Source organism: Erythrolamprus reginae, chromosome 2 (genome assembly GCF_031021105.1).
Source record: "Erythrolamprus reginae isolate rEryReg1 chromosome 2, rEryReg1.hap1, whole genome shotgun sequence".
Taxonomy (NCBI): domain Eukaryota; kingdom Metazoa; phylum Chordata; class Lepidosauria; order Squamata; family Dipsadidae; genus Erythrolamprus; species Erythrolamprus reginae.
This window is the reverse complement of record NC_091951.1, coordinates 91,936,937-91,959,424: the sequence shown is the minus strand read 5'-3', so window position 1 is coordinate 91,959,424 and position 22,488 is coordinate 91,936,937. Positions and strand designations below refer to the sequence as shown.

Genomic DNA, 22,488 nt, shown 5'->3' with positions numbered 1-22,488 from the left:
AAGCGCACGGTCCCAAGTTGTCAATGGTGTGTAAAGTTACCTCCTTTTTTTGGTTTTTCTTTATTTCCCCCTTTTCCTCACTCACCCAACCTTTCTTTACCATTTTAAATATATACTGCTCAAACAAATAAAGGGAACACTCAAATAAACACATCCTAGATCTGAATGAATGAAATATTCTCATTGAATATTTCATTTGCATAATTATTCCATTTGCACAACAGCATGTGAAATTGACTGTCAATCAGTGCTGCTTCCTAAGTGGACAATTTGATTTCACAGAGGTTTGATTTACTTGAAGTTATATTCTGTTTTTTTAAGTGTTCCCTTTATTTTTTTGAGCAGTGTAGTTTTCCCCCTTTGTTTTTTTTTTACTGATTTAGTTAATATAAACATAAAAAGAATAAAAATAAAATTAAATCAGTAAAAAAACCAAAGAGGGAAAAACTAAAATAAAGGGAACACTTAAAAAAACAGAATATAACTTCAAGTAAATCAAACTTCTGTGAAATCAAACTGTCCACTTAGGAAGCAGCACTGATTGACAGTCAGTTTCACATGCTGTTGGGCAAATGGAATAATTATGCAAATTAAATATTCTATCATCAGGTACAATTTGGGGGGCATGTGTTTTCCTCAAATCTATGACTAGGAGTAGAGCATTCAACAAGAGGAGCTTCCTAGCTTTCAAAGATGTAGTGCAGGTGCAGTAGCTAGAAAGGGGAAAAAAGCATAAAGATTTGGCTAAAGAAAACTAAAATAGTTTTGGTCCAGACACTAAATAGAATTGAAATCTACCAGTAGACAGTATGGGTCCAGAAAGTAATGCACCACATTTTTTTCTCAGCCTACAGTAATGTTACGGATGTGAAACTTTAGATATACATTATTTGAATTGTCAGGAGTGCATGTGTAAATTGTACGTTTCTTCAGACAGATTGCGTAGCTGCAGCAGTGTTTCAAAATGCGTCTGTGAGTGATTTACATTATAAGCAGCATGTCATCATTAAATTTCTCATTGCAGAAAAAGAAACTGTTGAAAACATTTGCAAACGTTTGTATACAATTTATAGAGAATCTGCAGTCAACAGAAGTTCTGTTAGTCGCTGGGCACAGAGGGTGAGGCCATTACAGTGCAGAAATGGCTTTGCGACCAGAACAAGGAGTGGTACCGACAGGGCGTACACGCCCTTGTGTCTTGCTGGAGGAAGGTCATAGAACGGGACAGATTATGTGGAAAAATAGGGAGTGTAGAAGAAACATCATTCTTTCTTGTGTGTAAGTTTCATTGTGTTCAATAAATAATTGTTCAAGAATAACAAATGGGGTACATAACTTTCTGGGTGACCCTCGTAATAGACAGGAAAGATTTTTAATGCCCAATCGCTTCAAATATTAGTAACAAACTGTCTTCTGTATTCTAAATTAAGTTGTGGTATCAGAGAATGCTTAGCTATGGATCAATATCCTAAGTTATTTTTGGAGAATGTATGAAATTGACCTGAACCACAGCGAAAATACAGGTGGTCCTGGACTTACGACAGTTCATTTAGTGAGTGTTCAGGATTAAAGCACTGAAAAAAAGTGCCTTATGACTGTTTTTCACACTTACAACCCATTGCAGCCTCCCCATGGTCACATGATTAAAATTCAAATGCTTGGCAACTGACTTGGATTTATGACCGTTTGCAGTGTCCTGGGGTCCTGTGATCATCTTTTGTGACAAGCAAAGTCAACAGGGAAGCCAGATTCACTTAACAACCAGGTGACTAACCTAACACCTGCAATGATTCCCTTGGCAGGTGTGTAATGGGACAAAATTCACTTAACAACTGTCTCGCTTAACAACAGAAACATTGGACTCAATTGCAGCCATAAGTCAAGGACTACCCATAAAAGGTCAGTACATAGTACTCTTGAATGCCGGGGAAATAAATGGTTTCAAATGTCACTTGGCTCAGATTCTCTTTGATGGCCGAAGAATCACTGGTGCCTCGGAGCATGCCTATAGCTCAATGTTTTCCAACCTTGGCAACTTGAAGATATCTGGACTTCAACTCCCAGAATTCCCCAGCCAGCATTTGCTGGCTGGGGAATTCTGGGAGTTGAAGTCCAGATATCTTCAAGTTGCCAAGGTTGGGAAACACTGCTGTAGCTTATATGACATTTCAGAGGATGAACATAATATGGTCTGGACCGGCAAGTTTGCGGGAAAAGGTAAGCGCTTCTGCGCGAGCTCTTACTTGTCCCTGTCCAAGAGAAATTGCTGAGAGTTTCTTGGAAAACTTCATTTCTTCAGCAAATTTATAAAGATCAGCTGCTGGGTCTGTGCCTGGAGAGAGGACGAATATCAACGGAGTGATAGAAGTAGATTCCTTAAAGACCACCGAAAGGTTTGCAGTCTGAAATATTAAAAAAAAGAGTGATTTGTTTACTGTTATTGCCTAGAACTACAGTACTTCCTATTGGGGGGTGGGGAAGTTCTTCCCGATTCGGACTGATTTGCCCAAACTGGTAGTGACCTGCTGGTGACGTCACAATGACATCACTGAACCGGATCAGTGTGTGGGTGCCACCATATTTTCTTTGAATATTTTTTGAAGTTTCTTTTTTTAAAAAAGTTGGCGCATGCACATAAACTGAGTTTTGAGCACAGCTCATGAGTTGCTATGTTATTTTCAGCAAGTGGGTTTTTAATTTTTTTTTTTGAGGTTTTTGCACTACGCATGCGGCACAGGAGGAAACAAACCGGCAGCAAGGTAAGTTGGAACCCACCCTTGCTTCTTATGCTTTCATCTGTTGGGACAGTGTTTCTCAACCTTGGCCTTGAAGATGTGTGGACTTCAACTCCCAGAATTCCAAGAATTCTGGGAGTTGAAGTCCACACATCTTCAAACGGCCAAGGTTGAGAAACATTGTATTGGGAGAAGGAAGGCTGGGCAAGGAAAGAGAAGCACAGAACCAGAACAGGAGGCCAAAGTCTTGTCAACCAAAATTTCTGTCACCTCTACTGCTCAGCATCTGGGTATGTGATTAAGCACTGTTAGCTACCTGTGGTTCAATAAAGCTCTGGCCCAAGTTAGCAGCCACAAAGTCCTGCATCGCATTGGTGACTTTGTCCCCACGCAGACAGCGCAGGACTAACAGCTTTTGAAAAGGATCCAGTTTGCTCTCCCATATGCCTGGCAGAGGCTCCCTGCAAAAAACAGAAGGGGTTACATTAGGCCTAGATTTAAGACTAGCGAGAAGGGTTGACAACTGGGTGACATTTCTCAAGTACTGTAATTTTCTGTGCATAATTGCTATCGTAAATGGGTTTTAATTAAGAGCTACCACTGCATACACAGCTATGTGCTGGCCTACTAAGGCTGCTCTCAGAAAGTTTAGCAGGATCAGATCTGATTAGGGGACTATCAGAGAATCTTACATCGTAGATTACATTTGAAAATTAAAATTCTATTCTGGAAGGCATGGTGGCAAAACATAGTTACAGGTGAAACTCAAAAAATTGGAATATCGTGCAGAAGTTCATGTATTTCAGTAATGCAATTTAAAAGGCAAAATGTAATATTTATTTATTTATTTATTGTTTGTTTGTTTGTTTATTTAGATTTGAATGCCCATTCCCAAAGGACTCAGGGGGACATACAAATCTATGAGGGAGACTCATTACATGCAAGGCAAGCTGTGATTTGTCATAATTGTGGTGATTATGGGGTACAGGTCATGAAAACCACAAATCCACCATCTCAGAAAATTAGAATATTACATGTGATCAATAAAACAAGGATTGTACATAGAACAATATTGTCCAAAATGTAGCTGCGGAGCAGACTTGGGCCTTCCAAAAAATGCCCACATCTCACCATCACTCCACGGACTGCATTGGCTACCGATCAGTTTCCGGGCACAATTCAAAGTGTTGATTATGACCTATAAAGCCCTACATGGCACAGGACCAGATTATCTCCGAGACCGCCTTCTGCCGCACGAATTCCAGCGACTGGTGAGATCCCACAGAGTTGGCCTCCTTAGGGTCCCGTCAACCAAACAATGTCGGCTGGCGAGACCTAGGGGAAGAGCCTTCTCTGTGGGAGCCCTGGCCCTCTGGAATCAACTCCCCCCAGAGATTTGCACTGCCCCCACCCTCCTTGCCTTCTGAAAGAGCTTAAAAACTCGTCTTTGCCACCAGGCTTGGGACTTTTAGATCTTCCCCCTGACCACTGAATGCCCTAAGTATGATTGCTGAATGTTTGGTTGATAAGTTTATCTTTTAATTGTTTTTAAATTGTAATATTAATTGGATTTACATTATTGCTCTGTTTTTATATATGCTGTGAGCCGCCCCGAGTCCTCGGAGATGGGCGGCATACAAATCCAAACAAACAAACAAACAAACAAATAAATATCAGACCTCTGAAAAGTATAAGCACGCATATGTACTCAGTACATGGTTTGGTCCCCTTTTGCAGCAATCACTGCCTCAATGCTGTGTGGCATGGAAGCTATCGGCCTGTGGCACTGCTGAGATGTTATGGAAGTCCAGGATGCTTCAATAGCGGCCTTCAGCTCTTCTGCATTGTTCGATCTCATCTCTCTCATCTTTCCACGCTGTAGTCCATAATCATCACAAATCACGACTTTAACTATCTTGTCTTGCATGTAATGAGTCTCTCTCATATATTACGTTTCACCTTTTAAGTTGCATTACTGAAATCAATGAACTTTTGCGTGATATTCTAATTTTTTGAATTTCACCTGTATAGTATTGTCAGAAAAACCCGTAGCTGTGTCCCTGAAGTCAACAGAACTCACACTTGACTCAAATGGTACTTTAGTTTTAACTTCTGTTAAATAGTAGTGTGACTGGCAAATGTAGCAAATCTGAACACTGAAAGTAAAATTACCTGTGAGGTTCAACACTGTCAAAAATTGTGCGGAACTCAGATAAGTGTGCCACAAAGTCATCTGCAAATGTGGAGAAATTGTGCAAGTTGGTTAAGGATAGGATATCATTCCATGCTCTTTCATAAAGCCAGGCAGAAGCCGGATTATCTCGCATGACCTTTATAGTGCCACCGGAAATAAGGTAACGCCATTCCTCCTGTGTTTTGAAATTAGAAAAAGATATAGCGTGTTATCTGTTTGTGAAGGTTTGTCATGAGAGATAATTATTTATTATACTCATTTTTGGTCTTTGCATTCACCCCTGTGTATAAATATATGGAAATGTTCTCTTTTCGATGCTATAAATCTAAAGTTTTATAAACTAAAAAGGTTTATAAAACTTTTTATAGAGCACATTATATTCTGCGTGATTACTAGATACTGGTGCTTCTTGACTGATTATTAATGCATATACACATCCCTTCTATTGTAGCCAGCAATTATATTAAAGACTTAGTTCATGGTAGCTGAGCTCAACCTCAGAATGCCATTTGTGAAGGAGATCTGCCTTATTTTCTCTCTAATATTCTTCCAGAAGGTTCCAGTTTATAATCTGATTTACTATCGATATCATCTGATGTTTTGCATATATAAAACATCTTAGACTGCTGTTCTTTTGTTCAGATGCATCTTACAGCCATCTATAAGCCCTTAATAGAAAGTGTCATTATTCTTACCATGTCTATTTTGCCTTCATTCATCATGATCCGGATGCACACCAGGAAGGCAAACATGAGCTTGTGTTTCTCAAAAAGACTGCGACAAACATTGCTGTAGAGGCTGAAGGTGAGGTATTTATTGATATTTGCAATCCGCTTCTTCAGTGTATCTGAAAGCAGTAATTCACAAAAGAATGCAGAAAATGATGCAGACTTAACGAAAAGTCTTACGAAAGATTATTATCTGAAAAAAGGTCAATGCAAGCAACAATGTTCTTTGAAATTTTGTCTCATCCTTAAGGTAATTATCAGGAAAGACTTAATGAACTCAATCTGTATAGTCTGGAGGACAGAAGGGAAAGGGGAGACATGATCGAAACATTTAAATATGTTAAAGGGTTAAATAAGGTTTCAGGAGAGAAGTGTTTTTAACCCTGCTGTTCTGTTTAAGAAAAGTAACAAATCTTATGTTCCCGGGTCACCCTGACCCGGACCGAAAACTCTTCATTTGCAGTGCTTATGTTTGGTCTTTTTGAAAGCTTTTTTCACTTGGAAAGTAGTCTGAACATTTCTGCACACAATGATATGAAAATTGAAATGAAAAAAGTAAATCTTATTGGTTTATTTTGCGGATATAATGCACGCCCCCCCTGTTTTTGTGAAATTTTTTTCAATTTATGGATAGTTTTGCTTGCAAAATGCATTCTATTTTACTAAAGTTGCTATGGGATTGGTAGCTTGAACATTTCTGAACATAATGATATGAAAATTGAACTGGAAAAATTGATGCATATTGGTTTATTTTGTTGATGAAATGCACTCCCCCCCCGTTTTTTTTAAATAGTCTTCACTTTATGGATAGTTTTGCTAGCAAAATACATTCTATTTTACTAAAGTTGGTGTGGGATTGGTAGCTTGAACATTTCTGAACATAATGATATGAAAATTGAACTGGAAAAATTGATGCATATTGGTTTATTTTGCACATAAAGTATGCCTCAATTATTTCAATTTATATAAACATTATGCTGTTAATTTCAAACTTACATACTTTTTTTTAGTAAAATGGATTTGTTTCATAAAATTAGTTCTCTGGCTACAATGTGGTTGATTTTCAAAAGGATATTCCAAATATTTCTAGACAAATATGTATAAACAGTGACAATAATGGCACACAGCAAGGCCGAGGGGGGGTGGCCCTTTTGTGGCAAAAATAAACCAATAAGAACCATTTTTTTCAGTTCATTTATATTTTTCTTATATTCAGAAATGTTCAATTTAGTATATCAAACCTTTTGGGGGAAAATTCCTTAGGGATTTGTAGCCTTAAAAAATAGAAATTGACACGAAATTAAAAAAGGATGGGGGGAGGGGCTTTTTGATCAAAATAAAAATATAAGTCTCAATTTTTCCAGTTCAATTTTCATATCATTATGTTCATAAATGTTCAAACTAGTTTTCCAGTTGAAAAAGTTTTCAAAAAGATCAAATTCAAGTACCTAAAAAAATTATTTTTGGTCCGGTCACATACGAACAGAAACAGATTCAAAGTTATGATTTTTTTTTGCCCAGAAAACAATTAGCCACCACCCCAAAAATATTTTTTGATGATCAGCATTGTTAAATTGAGTAAATGAATGCCTAAGATTTTAAAGAATATTTCGGATTTGGAGCATAAAAAAATAAAAAGTGAAAATGGTTGCAAGCAGCCAAGGGGGGGGGGGAGGCCTTATTTCTGATGTTAAAAAACCAATAAGAATCATTTTTTTCAGTTCCTTTATATTTTTCTTATATTCAGAAATGTTCAAGCTACCAATCTCACACCAACTTTAGTAAAATAGAATGCATTTTGCAAGCAAAACTATCCATAAATTGAAAAAAATTTCACAAAAACGGGGGGGGGCGTGCATTATATCCGCAAAATAAACCAATAAGATTTACTTTTTTCATTTCAATTTTCATATCATTGTGTGCAGAAATGTTCAGACTACTTTCCAAGTGAAAAAAGCTTTCAAAAAGACCAAACATAAGCACTGCAAATGAAGAGTTTTCGGTCCGGGTCAGGGTGACCCGGGAACATAAGATTTGTAACTTTTTTTGCCCAGCAAAAACTAAGCCCCCCACCCCCCCAAAAAAATTCTCATAGAGAGAACCCCTGAAATGATGAACCAGCATGAAATTTCAAGTTTCAGATATGCAGGGAAAATTTTTTACAGGGACTCAAACTTGGCTTCGGGTCACATACGACCCGAACAGAACAGCAAGTGAACACAAGAACAAGGGGACACAATCTGAGGTTAGTTGGGGGAAAGATCAGAAGCAACATGAGAAAATATTATTTTACTTCCAGCAGACGTGGTCGGTAAATCCACAGTAACTGAATTTAAACATGCCTGGGATAAACATATATCTATCCTAAGATAAAATACAAGAAATAGTATAAGGACAGGCTAGATGGACCGTGAGGTCTTTTTCTGCCATCAATCTTCTATGTTTCTATGTTTCTATAAAAGAGGAGCAGATGCTTGGAACAAGCTTCCAGCAGACGTGGTCGGTAAATCCACAGTAACTGAATTTAAATATGCCTGGGATAAACATATATCCATCCTAAGATAAAATACAGGAAAAGTATAAGGGCAGACAAGATGGACCATGAGGTCTTTTTCTGCCGTCAATCTTCTATGTTTCTATTATTTATTTATTCATTCATTCATTCATTCATTCATTCATTCATTCATTCATTTATTAGATTTGTATGCCGCCCCTATCCGTAGACTCGGGGCGGCTCACAACACAATAGAAACAGTTCATGACAAATCTAATAATTTACAATTTAAAATATTTTAAAAAGCCCATTATTAAGCAGACATACATACAAACAAACATACCATACATAAATTGTATAGGCCCGGGGGAGATATCTCAGTTCCCCCATGCCTGACGACAAAGGTGGGTCATTCTATGTCATTTAAAAACTCTTTGTGAGAAAAACTCATACTGCTGAAGATGCCAAACTTTTTAAAAGAACCCAGTAATCATAGCGGTAACTTTTAGAATAGTGAGGGGAAAAAATAGCATGTGAACATAAACTATGAACACCCATGTCAATCTAGTACATTTTGCAGGGTAAATGTTGCCACCCTCATTGCTTCTGATACCTTAATATTTGTAATATTTTAATGAAGATAAAAGAGCGAAGAGATATACAGCGCATTCAGAAAATATTCAGAACCCATTCACTTTTTCAATTTATTATGCTGCAGTCTGATTGAAGAGTGGTTGAAATTAATTAGCATACTCAGTACCTTGTAATGACAAAATAAAAACAGAATTTTAGAAATGTTACATCATACAGCTATCACATTGGCATAATATTCAGACCCTTCACTCAGAACTTTGTTGAAGCATCTGTGGCAACAATTACAGATTCTAGTCTTTTTGTGTCTGACCCAACAAGCTTTGCACATCTAGATTGGGGGATTTTGTGCCATTCTTCCTTGCAAGCTCAGGCAGGCTGAATGGCAACCATCAGTGGACAGGTCCCATTAGAGATGTACAATAGGGTTCAAGTCAGGACTCTGACTGGGTCACTGTAGGACATACGCTTATGTGCTTCGTTGCCATGTTGGAAAGTGAACCTTCAGCCCAGTCTGAAGACCTTAGCTCTGTGGAGCAGGTTTTCATTGAGGATATCCCTGGACTTTGCTCCATTCAGCTTTCCCTCAACCCTGACTAGTCTCCTAGTCTTTGCTGCTGAAAAACAGGCCCACAGCAGGATGTTGTCACCACTTCACTGTTAGGATGGTATTGGGCAAGTGATGAGTGGTGTCTGGTTTCCTCCAGAGATAACATTTAGAATTGAGGCCAAATGGCTTGGTTTCATTAGATCAGAGAATCTTGTTCCTCACAGTTTGCGAACCCTTCAAGGGTTTTTTTTTGTTTTTTTTTTGCAAACTCCAAGTGGCCTTTTGTGTGTTTTGTACTGAGGAGAAGATTTTGTCTAGCAACTCTGCCATAAATCCCACATAAATGGAGAGTTGCAGTGATGGTTTTCCTTCTGGAACTCTGTCTCATCTCTACACAGAATATCTGGAGCTTAGTCAGAGTAACTTTGGGTTGTTGGTCACCTTCTTACTAAGACCTTCCCTGATTGATCAGTTTGACTGGGCAACCAGCTCTTGGAAGGGTCCTGGTTATGCCAAACTTCTTTCATTTGAGAATTATGGAGACCACTATGCTCTTGGGAACCTTATGGTAGCCTTCTCCACATCTGTGCATTGCAATAATCCTCTCTCTGAGCTTTGCAGACAGTTGCTTTGAATTGGCTTTTGCTGTGCTACACTATCCATTATCAGCTGTGAGGCCTATTATAGAGAAGTGTATGTCTTTCCAAATCATATCCAATCAATTTAATTTACCACAAGTAGACTCTAAACAAGTTGTAAAACATGTCAATGATGATCAAAAGGGAGGCACCAGAGCTAAATTTCACAGGTTTGTTGCAAAGAGTTTAAATACTTATGCTAATGTAATATTTCAGTTTTTTTCTTTTTAATAAATTTAGACATTTCTAAAATTCTGTTTTCATTTTGCCATTGTGGAGTACTGAGCAGAGGTGCGTTCCTCCTAGTTCGGTTCACCGGAACCAGTAGCAACTCATTGGTGATGTCACAATGACGTCATGGAACTGATTCGGTCGTTTCTGGTCCATAGGCACCACCATCTATATTTAAAGAAAAATTTGGAACTTTTGTTTTGGGATTTAAATTTTTTTCCTTCTGCATAGGCTCAGAAGCAGAGTTTCCAGCACTGCGCATCCGTCGCATCTTGTTTTTGGCTTAAATATTTTTTTTTGGCCACTGCGCATGCCCACACATATCCACACGGCATGGTCAGTTGGCATGGGAGGAAGCGAACTGGCAACGAGGTAAGTTAGAACTCACCCCTAGTACTGAGTATCGGTTAATGGGGGAAAAAATCAATTTCAACAATTGTAGAGTCAGACTGTAGTGTAACAAGATTGACAAATGTGCAGGGGGTCTGAATACTTTCTGAATGCCCTGTATATGAATATTCAGTCCATAAATTGTCATTCAGACCATGCAAAGACCTACACTGTCATGTATAGATAAAATGTGTTTCCCTTTACTGATCTTCAGTGAGGTAGAAAGATGTTCTGGATGGGAAAGGATAGATATTATATAATTTATATATTATAAAGTCATTTAAAATACCTGCTCTCTCTGAGTTTGAAATTCCTGTTAGAAATATATTGAGGAACCACTCCAATGAATATTGGTACATGGGATCAACATTGGACAGGTCTGAGACACAAAAGAAAAGGATCTGGGTGCGAACAGCCACCGGGACATACTCCAGCCGAGTGATATCAATATCTTTCTCTGTCTGCTCAGCTGCTTTTACTTTAGCCTGTAGAAGATTGAGAGACAAAAGAAACTGTAAATTTATCTTGTCAAAAGAAACAAGTGATTGAGACGGGAGCCTAAATAAGCACCTGAATTTCTCCTGCTTTTAATTTGGATGCTTCCAATACTTTGATGAGCTCCAGGTCATCTACAGGATTCCCCTCAGAAGAGCTCAGACGGTACAGAATTTGGTCTTCAATTTCCTTCAGTTCCTGTTGCATCTTGGCATTGCTGATAATCAGCTGATTCTTAGCTTCTTCTAAGTCCGGCCGTTCTTCAGCTACCACCTGACCTAGCAGCTGGTCCTCTAAGCCACTGTAATTAAGCAAGTAAGGAAATAAGCAGAGCAGGCAAAGGATAAAATGATTTTTTAAAACCACATTTTAGTTATCCATCAATGACCACAACAGTTTGATTCAATATTTAATACAGGAGAGATTAATTTGACATTACCTGGGAGATAGGGTGAAGTTAATCAGGGTAAGTTTTGTTGATAACTCTGGAGTATAATGGGGATTAGGAAGGTTGGTAGTGATGTACAAGTTGAAATCTTCATGATATGGAATCACTGTGTCTCCCAGCTTCAACACTATGCTACCCTGCTGTTTATAAGTCTATATAAATATGGAAACATGAAAACATTTCAGAAAACATGAAAAAGAGAAGTGATGCAGGAGCAATAATATTTAATTTCCTTCCTCCCTCCCTCCCTCCCTTATTTATTTATTTATTAGCTTTCTATGCCACTCTTCTTGAAGCGACTCAGGGAAGTGTACAACATTGTAAATACAACAATATACAGTATATGAGAAATCTAATTATTTAAAAACATATGCAAGATTAGTTTAAAAAAAAAATAAAAACCCCTTATACAGTCATTCACATTCATTCAATTTAATCATTCATGTCAGCCAGGGACAATCTTGTCTCTCATGGCCCACATGCCTGCTGGCAGAGGTAGGTCTTCAAAGCTTTATGAAAGACCAGGAGGGAGGGGGTGGTATGTATCTCCGGAGGAAGTTCGTTCCAGAGGGCCAGGCTGGCACAGAGAAGGCTCTTCCCCTAGGCCCTGCCAGACTACATTGTTTGGCCAACGTGACCTGGAGAAGGCCAACCTTGTGGAACCTAATTGGCCGCTGGGTTGCATGAGGCAGAAGACGGTCCTGTAGGTAGTCTGGTCCTAAGCTATGAAATGGGGGAGGAATGATAATACATGTGTTTGTAACTGCTGTAAAAAGAAGTTTAACCTGCACTTATTCTTTTATATTTTTCTTAATTTTATTTTCTATATTTTCCATGCTTTATTTTTATCTTTCATTTTTAATAATAAAAATTAGGATATTAAAAATCTTTATTTTCACAGTGAGTTCTGTCCATCTCATTCAGAGGAGACTGTACGGAAAGTATCATTTGGGATGAATCAATCTATGTGGATGGGGTGGAGATTCTGGTTCCCAGCTATTCTGATAAGAGGCAGATTACTGCTGATTTGTGTATTTCAGCATGTACCTCATATTTTACTCCATTACATTGTCTCACTGCAATAACAATATTAACATAAACTAGCTGACATATTCCTTTCCTCTATTTTATAATGGATGGGGAATGGCAAGTGGTGGAGGATTGCTATGAAGGATAACATCAGATAGTGAAAAAAATAAGGAATTCCCTACTGCACAAAACTTGCTGCAATGTGCAACACTCTAGTCTTGATTGGCACACACATACACACACATACACACACTTTCTAGCAAACTAGCCTTTAAAATGTGAGGGTCAACTGATATGTAGTTTTAGACTAATTTCAGCACCTGCGTATCCAATGGTGGCTGCTGAGGAACTGCCAATTCTTGATAACCTTATAAAACACACAAAGGGGGGGTGGGGAGCATCACCTGTTTCAACAACACAGGTTCAAGAGCTGGATCTAGTTCTTCCCCTACATTCTCCAAGAGAAATGGCTTCCCAAAACGGATAGCATTCTCCAAGCTGCGTAGGAAATCCCGGTCACTGAGTTTGCACGTATCTAGCCCACTATCTTTTTCCTGCAAAATAGCAGAGTACAAAGAAAACCAGCGGAGGTGGAATCAGGTGACTGATTTATATTCAAGTGGAAAGGAATAAAGACAACACATGGATTAAAATCAGTTTGCAAGTGGAAAGAAAGGATCAAGGTATTGATGTAAATTTTGATATTGCAAGGAACATAACAAAAGTATAGTGAATGAAATAAGCAACCATACTATTACCAAGTTCTGAAGATTGATTTAAGTGAAGTATAAACTAATCAATAAATTATAGCAAATAAAGTAATTATAGTCACTCTGAATATAAAAGCTTCTCATCACCATGATCTTTGAACATGGGTGAAATTGATTTTGTACCTTAGCAATTCTAACACATGTTTTTATGCCTAGGGAATTCAAAAAGAAAACTATAAAAATATACTATAAATAATCAGTAGTTCAATTGTAGCAGAAATTAATTTCCTAGTGTTAGAATTTGTCATTTGTAAGTTAAACATTTTAAGAGGAAGAAATAACAAGTGCTTATAGGAAGAAGCTTTTAATGTCAGCTAGAAAAAACTCCTTTGGTACAAATGAATGTTTTTAATAATATCAACAGGGAAGGTTTACCAAGTTTTTTATCCATTTGTTGGCTTGTCCCTGTGGATCTATAAACAGAGTCCAGCGTTGAGAAAACTGTGTAATCATACCATTTTCCACAGATAAAGTATCATTAGGTAAGCCTGCAATCTGCATATGAAGAACATAAAACACGTTTGCTATGCCTCAAAATAAGCTAAATCTTGTAAAGTACACAATTATGTAAATTAAATGCTAATGGCAGAGAAATATGAATAGAATTTTACACCACACTGTAACAGTATCCTCACTGTAAAGTTTTTATTGACAACAGAATAACTAAAGACATCCCTGCACAGCTTTTATTTATAGAGTTGGACAGGTTGTTTCAAATTGAACAACTGAATATGTTCAGTTAAGGTTCAGTTACGATACTCTCTGGCTGGTCCACATGAATGACAGGAGCCAGCAGTGCTTCTAGAATACAGTATATAAAAGGAAAAGGCATCCATATTTTCCAGAAATATTGCAATGGTCCAAATTACAGAAGACTGCAATCTTAACTCATCTTATAGCCGTTTTGAATAAAATGAATAATTTAGGTTTAAGATGGCCAACATATAATTTATTTCTCTATTTTGATTTATTCTTGAGCAAGTCCAAGCAAACCATATTGGAGATTTTCTGAACAGAAGGATCCACCTGATGTTATCCCAATGTATTGATGATTAGCTGGTGTATTGAAATAACAGTATAGAGCCTCTCAATGAGACATCAATTCTAAAAGGTATGGAAATCACAACCCCAGATAACTGGGAGGCACCAACATAAATATTGCTTCTTCGTGTTATTTCTTCAATATTTTTGATCAAGTTGAATGTATAAAATTCCCCAAACATCTTAAAATCTCCCTGAATTGTTCCTTTTGTATGTCACTCTGTAGGATTCACATGCCTTAAAAATGCATAGCAATTCAAAGCTTTGATATATGTCAAAACTAGCTGGTATGCATATGAAGATTACCTGCCATGATCGGATTTTCACTGGGTCTCCGAGTGTGGATATCAGATTTGGTTCTTTGGTGTGTGGAACGCTATATAACTCCAGCCGGCTTAGCCATTCCTCCCAAAGGGATGTGCGATATTGACCCTACAAAGGAAAATATTGAACCATTAATATGAAATTACCAGTATGGTTAATTAAATTACTTTTTTTCAGCTACTTGTAGCTAACTCTTGATGTTGAAATTGAGGGTTGATGTTAATAGGCATACTTGTTTTAGAAAATACAGCATAGGGAATAGGGAATAATAACTATTTTAGGAAGTTTCATATGAAGGTTCCGTTCAAATGCTATAGCTTATGGTTTCTCTTACTGCCTTTTGCATTCAGATTTTATTGTAAACATAAGCTCAACTCTGTACTTAGAGCTCATCAATTTCCAAAGCATGATTTCAAAACACAGTTTGAACTGTGTGTGCACTTCCTCTTAGTATTGCCAACCATAGTTAATTCTAATTCAGATAAAGTTAACAGCAAGCCTGGGTCTAACAACAATATAGGCCTGACCCTGACGTGGACAAGTGCAAATTATGGATTTCCCTTTTTCAATGAAAGGAGGTTATCAATCTATAAAAGATCCTTGGGTAGCGAGAACAGCTTTATATATTTCTGAAATTGTAATTCTAAAAATGGTGCAATTGAAGGAGGAAATATTTTGCTTTTAGTGGAGCTGGTTATTTGTTTGTTTGTTTGTTAAATTTATTTGCTGCCTATCTCACCATGGGGCTATAGACCATGGAGAGGTTGCTGCAAGCAGCTTAAATTCCTACATTCTGAAAGAGACTTTCTTCATTGCTGCAGGGTAAACCCAGACCCAACTTCACTGTTTAGCTCCCTTTGTTTTTATTAGGAAGGAGATCCCCATCATCTCAGCTGACCTCCCAGAGTATGAATTGGGAGCCGAAAGCAGTGAGGCTTTGTAAGGGCCGTGCATAAATGCACCAATGTGCCTACCGTCCCTGTCCTACTGTCCCTCATTTATTTGTACTCATTTCCTGTACTCATAATGGTGTTTATTCTTATATCTGTTACCTTATAGACGCTTGATTAAACAAACAAAACAAACCAAACAGACAGACAAATAAATGTAGCCAGTAGAACAGTAGGAGGCCATTTTGGTTGGAAAGGCTTGAAAAGAGTCATTTGTGCCCAAGTATCTACAGCAGGTGAGGTGAACCTATGGCACTAATAATAATAATAATAATAATAATAATAATAATAATAATAATAATAATAATAATTTATTAGATTTATATGCCGCCCCTCTCTGAGAACTCGGAGCAGCTCACAACAACAATACACAATGTACAAATCTAATGTTAAAAGAACAATTTAAAACCCTTATTATAAAAAACAATCACACAACCTAACAGACCATACATAAAAAACCATAGTAGCTAAGAGGCATATCAGTTTCCCAGATAACTGACAACATAAGCGGGTTTTCAGGAGCTTTCGAAAGGCAAGGAGGGTGGGCAGTCCTAATATCCGGGGGGAGTTGATTCCAGAGGGCCGGTGCTGCCATAGAGAAGGCTCTTTCCCTGGGTCCCGCCAGACGACATTGTTTAGTCGACGGGACCCGGAGAAGGCCAACTCTGTGGGACCTAATCGGTCACTGGGATTCGTGTGGCAGAAGGCAGCCCCGAAGATATTCTGGTCTGATGCCATGTAGGGCTTTATAGGTCATAATCAACACTTTGAATTGGGAACGAAAACTGATCGGCAGCCAGTGCAAGCCGCGGAGTGTTGACGAGACATGGGCATATGCCAGAGGTGGCACACCGCACCCCCTCTGTAGGCACCTAAGCCATCACCCCAGCTCTGTGCACCTCCCCCTGGCCAGCTGGTCTTGAGGTCTCTGCCGCACAGGTGGGGGTGTGGGGCACAGGTAGGGGACGTGTATGCATGCATGGAAGCACATGTGAGGCTCCATACGCAGATGTGTGGGGTGCATGTAGGGGCCCACACGGGCATGCAAGGGGGAACAGTGTGTGGGGTTGCATACATGCACAGAGTCCCTGTGCAGGGTGACAGGGTGATGGGGATGCACGCACATGGATGGGGCGCATTCGCTGGTGCTGTGTGTGCATTGCATTTTGGGGATTCAGGTGTGCACACATGGATTCATGCACACACGCTCTAAGAAAAGGTTAGCCATCACCAGTCTACAGTATCATTCTCTTGAAATGTTTGGATATATTGTCCTGGAATACAGCTGTAGGAGCAGCCTTTATTCCATATCAAGCTCATATATTTTGGAAAAGATGATATTTTTCTTACTCACTGTAAATGGTCCTAGATATGCAATGAAGCCAGAGGAAACTAGAATATCGCCTACAATGTTGTTGATCATATAATCTAGTTTCTGGACTGTTTCCTGCCAACGTATTCTTTCATCAGCCAGACCGTTAATTAGCTAAACACAACAGATATACAACGTGTTACTTTGTTTCTTCCTCAGAACTTCTCCTAGCAGAAAATTGTAATAGGAAATCTAAGAAGGCAATACATAAACTTTAAAAAAAACATTTAACATGAAACATTAGGCTTGAATCTCACACATGATTAAACTAATCAAATAACTGTAAATTGGGAGTAGACAGCCTTTCCTGGCCAAAATATATTTTGGTGGAAAGAGATCATTTTATTAATTTTTTCCAATGTAACAGTTTCAAGAAAAGAGAATTTGTAGGAAGACAATTGCTTTATTTAAAACAGTAAAAAGGGATAGAAAACATGATAGAAAATCCTAGTGTCCTTCACTATTGGGCCCTTCTGCATGGGGCCATTAAGCTGCCCTGCCTTATGCAGATGCTGGCTGGATCCTAAGCCATCTCAACCAAATCATAATTCAGGATTGTGATGCTTTGTAATCATCTTGCCAGCATGCCAACTATCATAATCCCCAGTGGTTCAGATCTTTTTCCATTTGTTTATTAAAATTTACATACATACATACATATGTACATACATACACACATACATACGTATACATGCATACATAGTCTATTGAGGTCACCAGATTAACATAGCATTGGAAAAAAGAAGACATTCCGACAAATTTAACCATCATTAGTAAAATTATGGAATGTGCCGAACTATCAAAAATAACAATGGAAATTCAAAATAAAAATGATTCAGAGTTCTACAAGGCCTGGGAGAAATGGTTCAGATGGTTATCTAACTTTAAAGACAATAAAACAAAAACTAATTAAAATCCCTTAATATAAATCAAAATAAAGATGTACACAATAGAAATTTGGACTAAAATCAATACAATCTTTGTCTGAGTTCAATCCACTTGATAAATATTAGTAACTTACTAATACCACAACCTACAATTACTTTTCACTAACAAAAATAACAAACATAATCAAACATAATCAAACTAAGTCGTCACAATCCAAATGCCTGCTAGTTTGCAGGTACTAGCCCTCCTCTCTTTTTCTCTTTCTTCTCTCTCTCTTCTTCTCTTCTTTCTTCCCTCTTTCCTTTTCTATCCTACCTACAATTACCTTTTCTTTCCACGTTATTTTTAGACTATTAAATACTACAGCTATAAGATTATCCAAATAAGAATATTGAATACAAAATGTTTACATATAGACAAATATTTGGAATGTATATACAATAATATATATAAGCTGCTGTATAAAAATACTGTTTACCCCCTCCCCCTTCTCTTTTTTGTATTCCCATCCCCCTTTTCCATGTTTTCCTGTTTTTATATATAACCTAATAAAGTATTTTTTTTTTAAAAAAAAATCAACTCAGCTTGTGAGACTAATCATAGTTGAATTTAGCTGTAAAAATCAAGGTTGGGTTTCCTTAATGGAACTGAAGGATGTATTAATAATCTTTGCACATAAACTGGAAGCTGAAATTTTATTTGACTTATTTTGTTGAGTTTATTTTACTACTTGGTTTATGCTTACTTTGTCAGCTCGGTGCAGTCTCTGTTCACACTGATCACACTTCATCTCTAGTTCCTCTTTCGTGGCTAAAGTGCCTTTGTACTTAGCTTGAAGATGGGCAATGCCATCCTCCACTTCTCGGAGATGTTCCTTGGCTTCATCAAGGATTTTCTGTGTGGCTTGCAGATCTTCTTCAGCTTCCCTAAGGGCTTGCTAAGGAAATGGAAATAATTGTGAATACCAAGTAATTACTCCTACTTAGAAACATAGAAACATAGAAGACTGATGGCAGAAAAAGACCTCATGGTCCATCTAGTCTGCCCTTATACTATTTCCTGTATTTTATCTTACAATGGATATATGTTTATCCCAGGCATGTTTAAATTCGGTTACTGTGGATTTACCAACCAAGTCTGCTGGAAGTTTGTTCCAAGGATCTACTACTCTTTCAGTAAAATAATATTTTCTCATGTTGCCTTTGATGTTTCCCCCAACTAACTTCAGATTGTGTCCCCTTGTTCTTGTGTTCACTTTCCTGTTAAAAACACTTCCCTCCTGAACCCTATTTAACCCTTTAACATATTTAAATGTTTCGATCATGTCCCCCCTTTTCCTTCTGTCTTCCAGACTATACAGATTGAGTTCATTAAGTCTTTCCTGATACGTTTTATACTTAAGACCTTCCACCATTCTTGTAGCCCGTCTTTGGACCCGTTCAATTTTGTCAATATCTTTTTGTAGGTGAGGTCTCCAGAACTGAACACAGTACTCCAAATGTGGTCTCACCAGCGCTCTATATAAGGGGATCACAATCTCCCTCTTCCTGCTTGTTATACCTCTAGCTATGCAGCCAAGCATCCTACTTGCCTTTCCTACCGCCCGACCACACTGCTCACCCATTTTGAGACTGTCAGAAATCACTACCCCTAAATCCTTCTCTTCTGAAGTTTTTGCTAACACAGAACTGCCAATGCAATACTCAGATTGAGGATTCCTTTTCCCCAAGTGCATTATTTTACATTTGGAAACATTAAACTGCAGTTTCCATTGCTTTGACCATTTATTTAGTAATGCTAAATCATTTACCATATTACAGACCCCTCCAGGAATATCAACCCTATTGCACACTTTAGAGTCATCGGCAAATAGGCAAACCTTCCCTACCAAACCTTCCCCTATGTCACTCACAAACATATTAAAAAGAATAGGACCCAGAACAAACCCTTGTGGCACACCGCTTGTAACCTGACTCTGCTCAGAATACTCGCCGTTAACAATAACTCTCTGATGTCTACGCTTCAGCCAGCTGCAAATCCATTGAACTATCCAGGGATTAAGTCCAATCTTCACTAATTTATCTATCAGCTCTTTATGTGGAACCGTATCAAAGGCTTTGCTGAAGTCCAGGTAGGCAATATCCACGGCACCACCTTCATCCAACACCTTTGTGACATAGTCAAAGAACTCAATGAGATTAGTCTGACACGATTTGCCTTCAGTAAAGCCATGCTGATTTGGGTCCAATAAGTTATTGTTTTTTAGATGCTGATTTATCCTCTTTTTGAGTAGAGTCTCCATCATTTTAACTACAACTGATGTCAAGCTAACTGGCCTGTAGTTACCAGCTTCTTCTCTACTGCCCTTCTTGTGGATAGGCACAACACTGGCCATTCTCCAATCCTCAGGAACATCTCCTATTAACAGGGATTGGTTAAACAAATCAGTCAGGGGGGTAGCAATGACAGATCTGAGTTCTTTAAGAACTCTGGGCTGGATGCCATCTGGACCCATTGCCTTATTTATCTTTAATCTTTCAAGTTCTTCTAGGACATCGGCTTCTAAGATCACTGGAGCTGAATCCGTACAGCTGGAAGCAATGCTATATCCCTCTATAGTATTATTTTGTAAGGTGTCTTTTGAGAAAACTGAACAGAAGTAGCTATTGAAATGGTCAGCGATCTCCTTATTCCCATCAATGCATGTATTATTCCCGGTACTAAGCTTTGTGATGCTGCAGTTTTTCTTCTTCCTATCACTAATATATCTGAAGAAGGTTTTATCCCCCTTCTTTACAGATTTTGCTATTTCTTCCTCTTTTGAGGCTTTAGCAGCATATATTATCTGTTTTGCCTCCTTCTGTCTCATTTTATACACCTCTCTATCAGCTATACTTCCAGACTCTTTATACCTCCTATAGGCAGCCTTTTTTTCATTGACTATAGCCCTTACATCATTGCTAAACCATAGCGGTTTCTTCTTCCTTTTACCTTTAGTTACTTGCTTTACATAAAGTCTTGTGGCTTTTAAGATGGCCTTTTTTAATAAAGTCCACTCCTGCCATTTTATCCCTCCCCTTTAATTCATTATTTAAATATTCCCCCATTGCATTAAAATTTGTTTTTCTGAAATCCAATACTTTGGTTGCAGTATAGGATTGCCCACAATCAGTTTTTACATCAAACCACAAACATAGATGGTCACTGCAACCTACATTTTCTCCCACCTTGACCTCTGAAACCCAATTCCCATTTGTAAAAACTAAATCTAGAATATTCTCCCCTCTAGTTGGTGTCTTAACTAGCTGTGCCAGAGCTGCTCCTGTAAAGGCCTCTACTATATTCTTACTTTTTCATGTAAGGGCACTGGGGATATTCCAGTCAACATCAGGCATGTTGAAATCACCCATAACCACAATATCTCCCTTTACTGCCATTAGGGTAATCTCATCCACCATCTTGTTGTCATGTTCCTCAGATTGGCCTGGAGGCCTATAGATCACCCCAATTCTAATGACAGAACCGTCTTTATTTTGCATGCAAATCCAGAGGGTCTCCAGATCTTTACATGTTAAACACTGTTTAAGAAGAAGATCCTAAAGCATGGAAAATGGCAGAGGTATGTAGTATGCGATTTTGAAAAAGCACAGCAATAATTCTTACGCGTTTTGGCTCCACAGCTTTTGCCACGAAGTGGTACTTATGCATAGCCCTGACCCACTGGCAGATTGACGTGCAGGCTTTGGACACTTTAGCTACAACTGCCGGCTGAAATTCTTCACTGTCAATATATGGTTGGATGGACTTGATCACGGTATCTGCAATATTATCCTGAAATGATTTTTTAAAAAAATGCTTATGAATGCTGGTAGAAGAAAGATATGAATGCTCAGGAGAAACAGTGCAAGTTTTTATGATAAAAACATGTTAGCTGTATCAGAGGAACCTTACAATTTGTGGTATTATTCCTTCCCACTTGAAGCTGCGCGAAGCTAATAGTTCCTAACACATAGTCACAAGGATTATGTAATAAAATCACAGTACTGTAATGGGGAAGAGATCTTGGAGATCTTCTAGCCCAGCTCTCTAAACCAAAACAGGAATCCTAAGACTCTCCCAAACGAATAGTTGTCCAATTGTCGGAAAAACTGGAGCAGCCATGATTCCAGGCTCCAGGCTGTTCCAATTATGTAGTTTTGAACACACAGAATCATAAGCCATGCTGACAAAACTACATTTGTTAAACATAAACAAGAAAATATAATTTAATTTCTGGAGTTGAATGAACTACTGTATGTTATTTCAAGATAGCATATGACCATGATAAAATAATGAAGTGTGACTTCTGCATCCCTGCAAAAGAATCAGGTTGAGGTTCATGTCCTGGAAAAGCCATTTCAATTTGAATTCCTATCTAAATTGGGGAAAACGTAAGGGTTTCAAACCCTTACCTCCATCACATTTTATTTTAGTTTAGCAGTGCAAGTTCTTGATTCCCCCAGATTTTGGTGGCATTTTTATTTGGGGTAAATAACAATAGCCATACATATGTAAAAGGCACAGGGTAAAAATAAAAGTAACACACATACGTACAAATTGACCATTTTAAATTCCACAGTT

The 22,488-nt window shown here is 38.1% G+C and overlaps 1 protein-coding gene across 3 annotated transcripts in view; it reads right to left on the bottom strand.

Moving 5' to 3' along the window:
- DNAH1 (dynein axonemal heavy chain 1) overlaps positions 1-22,488 on the bottom strand; it is a 254,640-nt gene that overhangs the window by 17,729 nt on the left and 214,423 nt on the right. For 2 of the 3 annotated variants that reach the window (XM_070738680.1, XM_070738682.1), the window contains 13 exons: positions 21,532-21,699; positions 18,614-18,805; positions 16,963-17,094; positions 14,641-14,766; positions 13,669-13,788; positions 12,928-13,077; positions 11,486-11,646; positions 11,122-11,347; positions 10,841-11,036; positions 5,625-5,776; positions 4,908-5,104; positions 3,052-3,196; positions 2,244-2,402 (listed from right to left, as the gene is read on the bottom strand). In XM_070738680.1, the coding sequence (XP_070594781.1) occupies positions 2,244-2,402; positions 3,052-3,196; positions 4,908-5,104; positions 5,625-5,776; positions 10,841-11,036; positions 11,122-11,347; positions 11,486-11,646; positions 12,928-13,077; positions 13,669-13,788; positions 14,641-14,766; positions 16,963-17,094; positions 18,614-18,805; positions 21,532-21,699 (2,124 nt within the window). The remainder of the gene's footprint in view (positions 1-2,243; positions 2,403-3,051; positions 3,197-4,907; positions 5,105-5,624; positions 5,777-10,840; positions 11,037-11,121; positions 11,348-11,485; positions 11,647-12,927; positions 13,078-13,668; positions 13,789-14,640; positions 14,767-16,962; positions 17,095-18,613; positions 18,806-21,531; positions 21,700-22,488) is intronic. The other variant, XM_070738681.1, reaches the window with a different exon arrangement.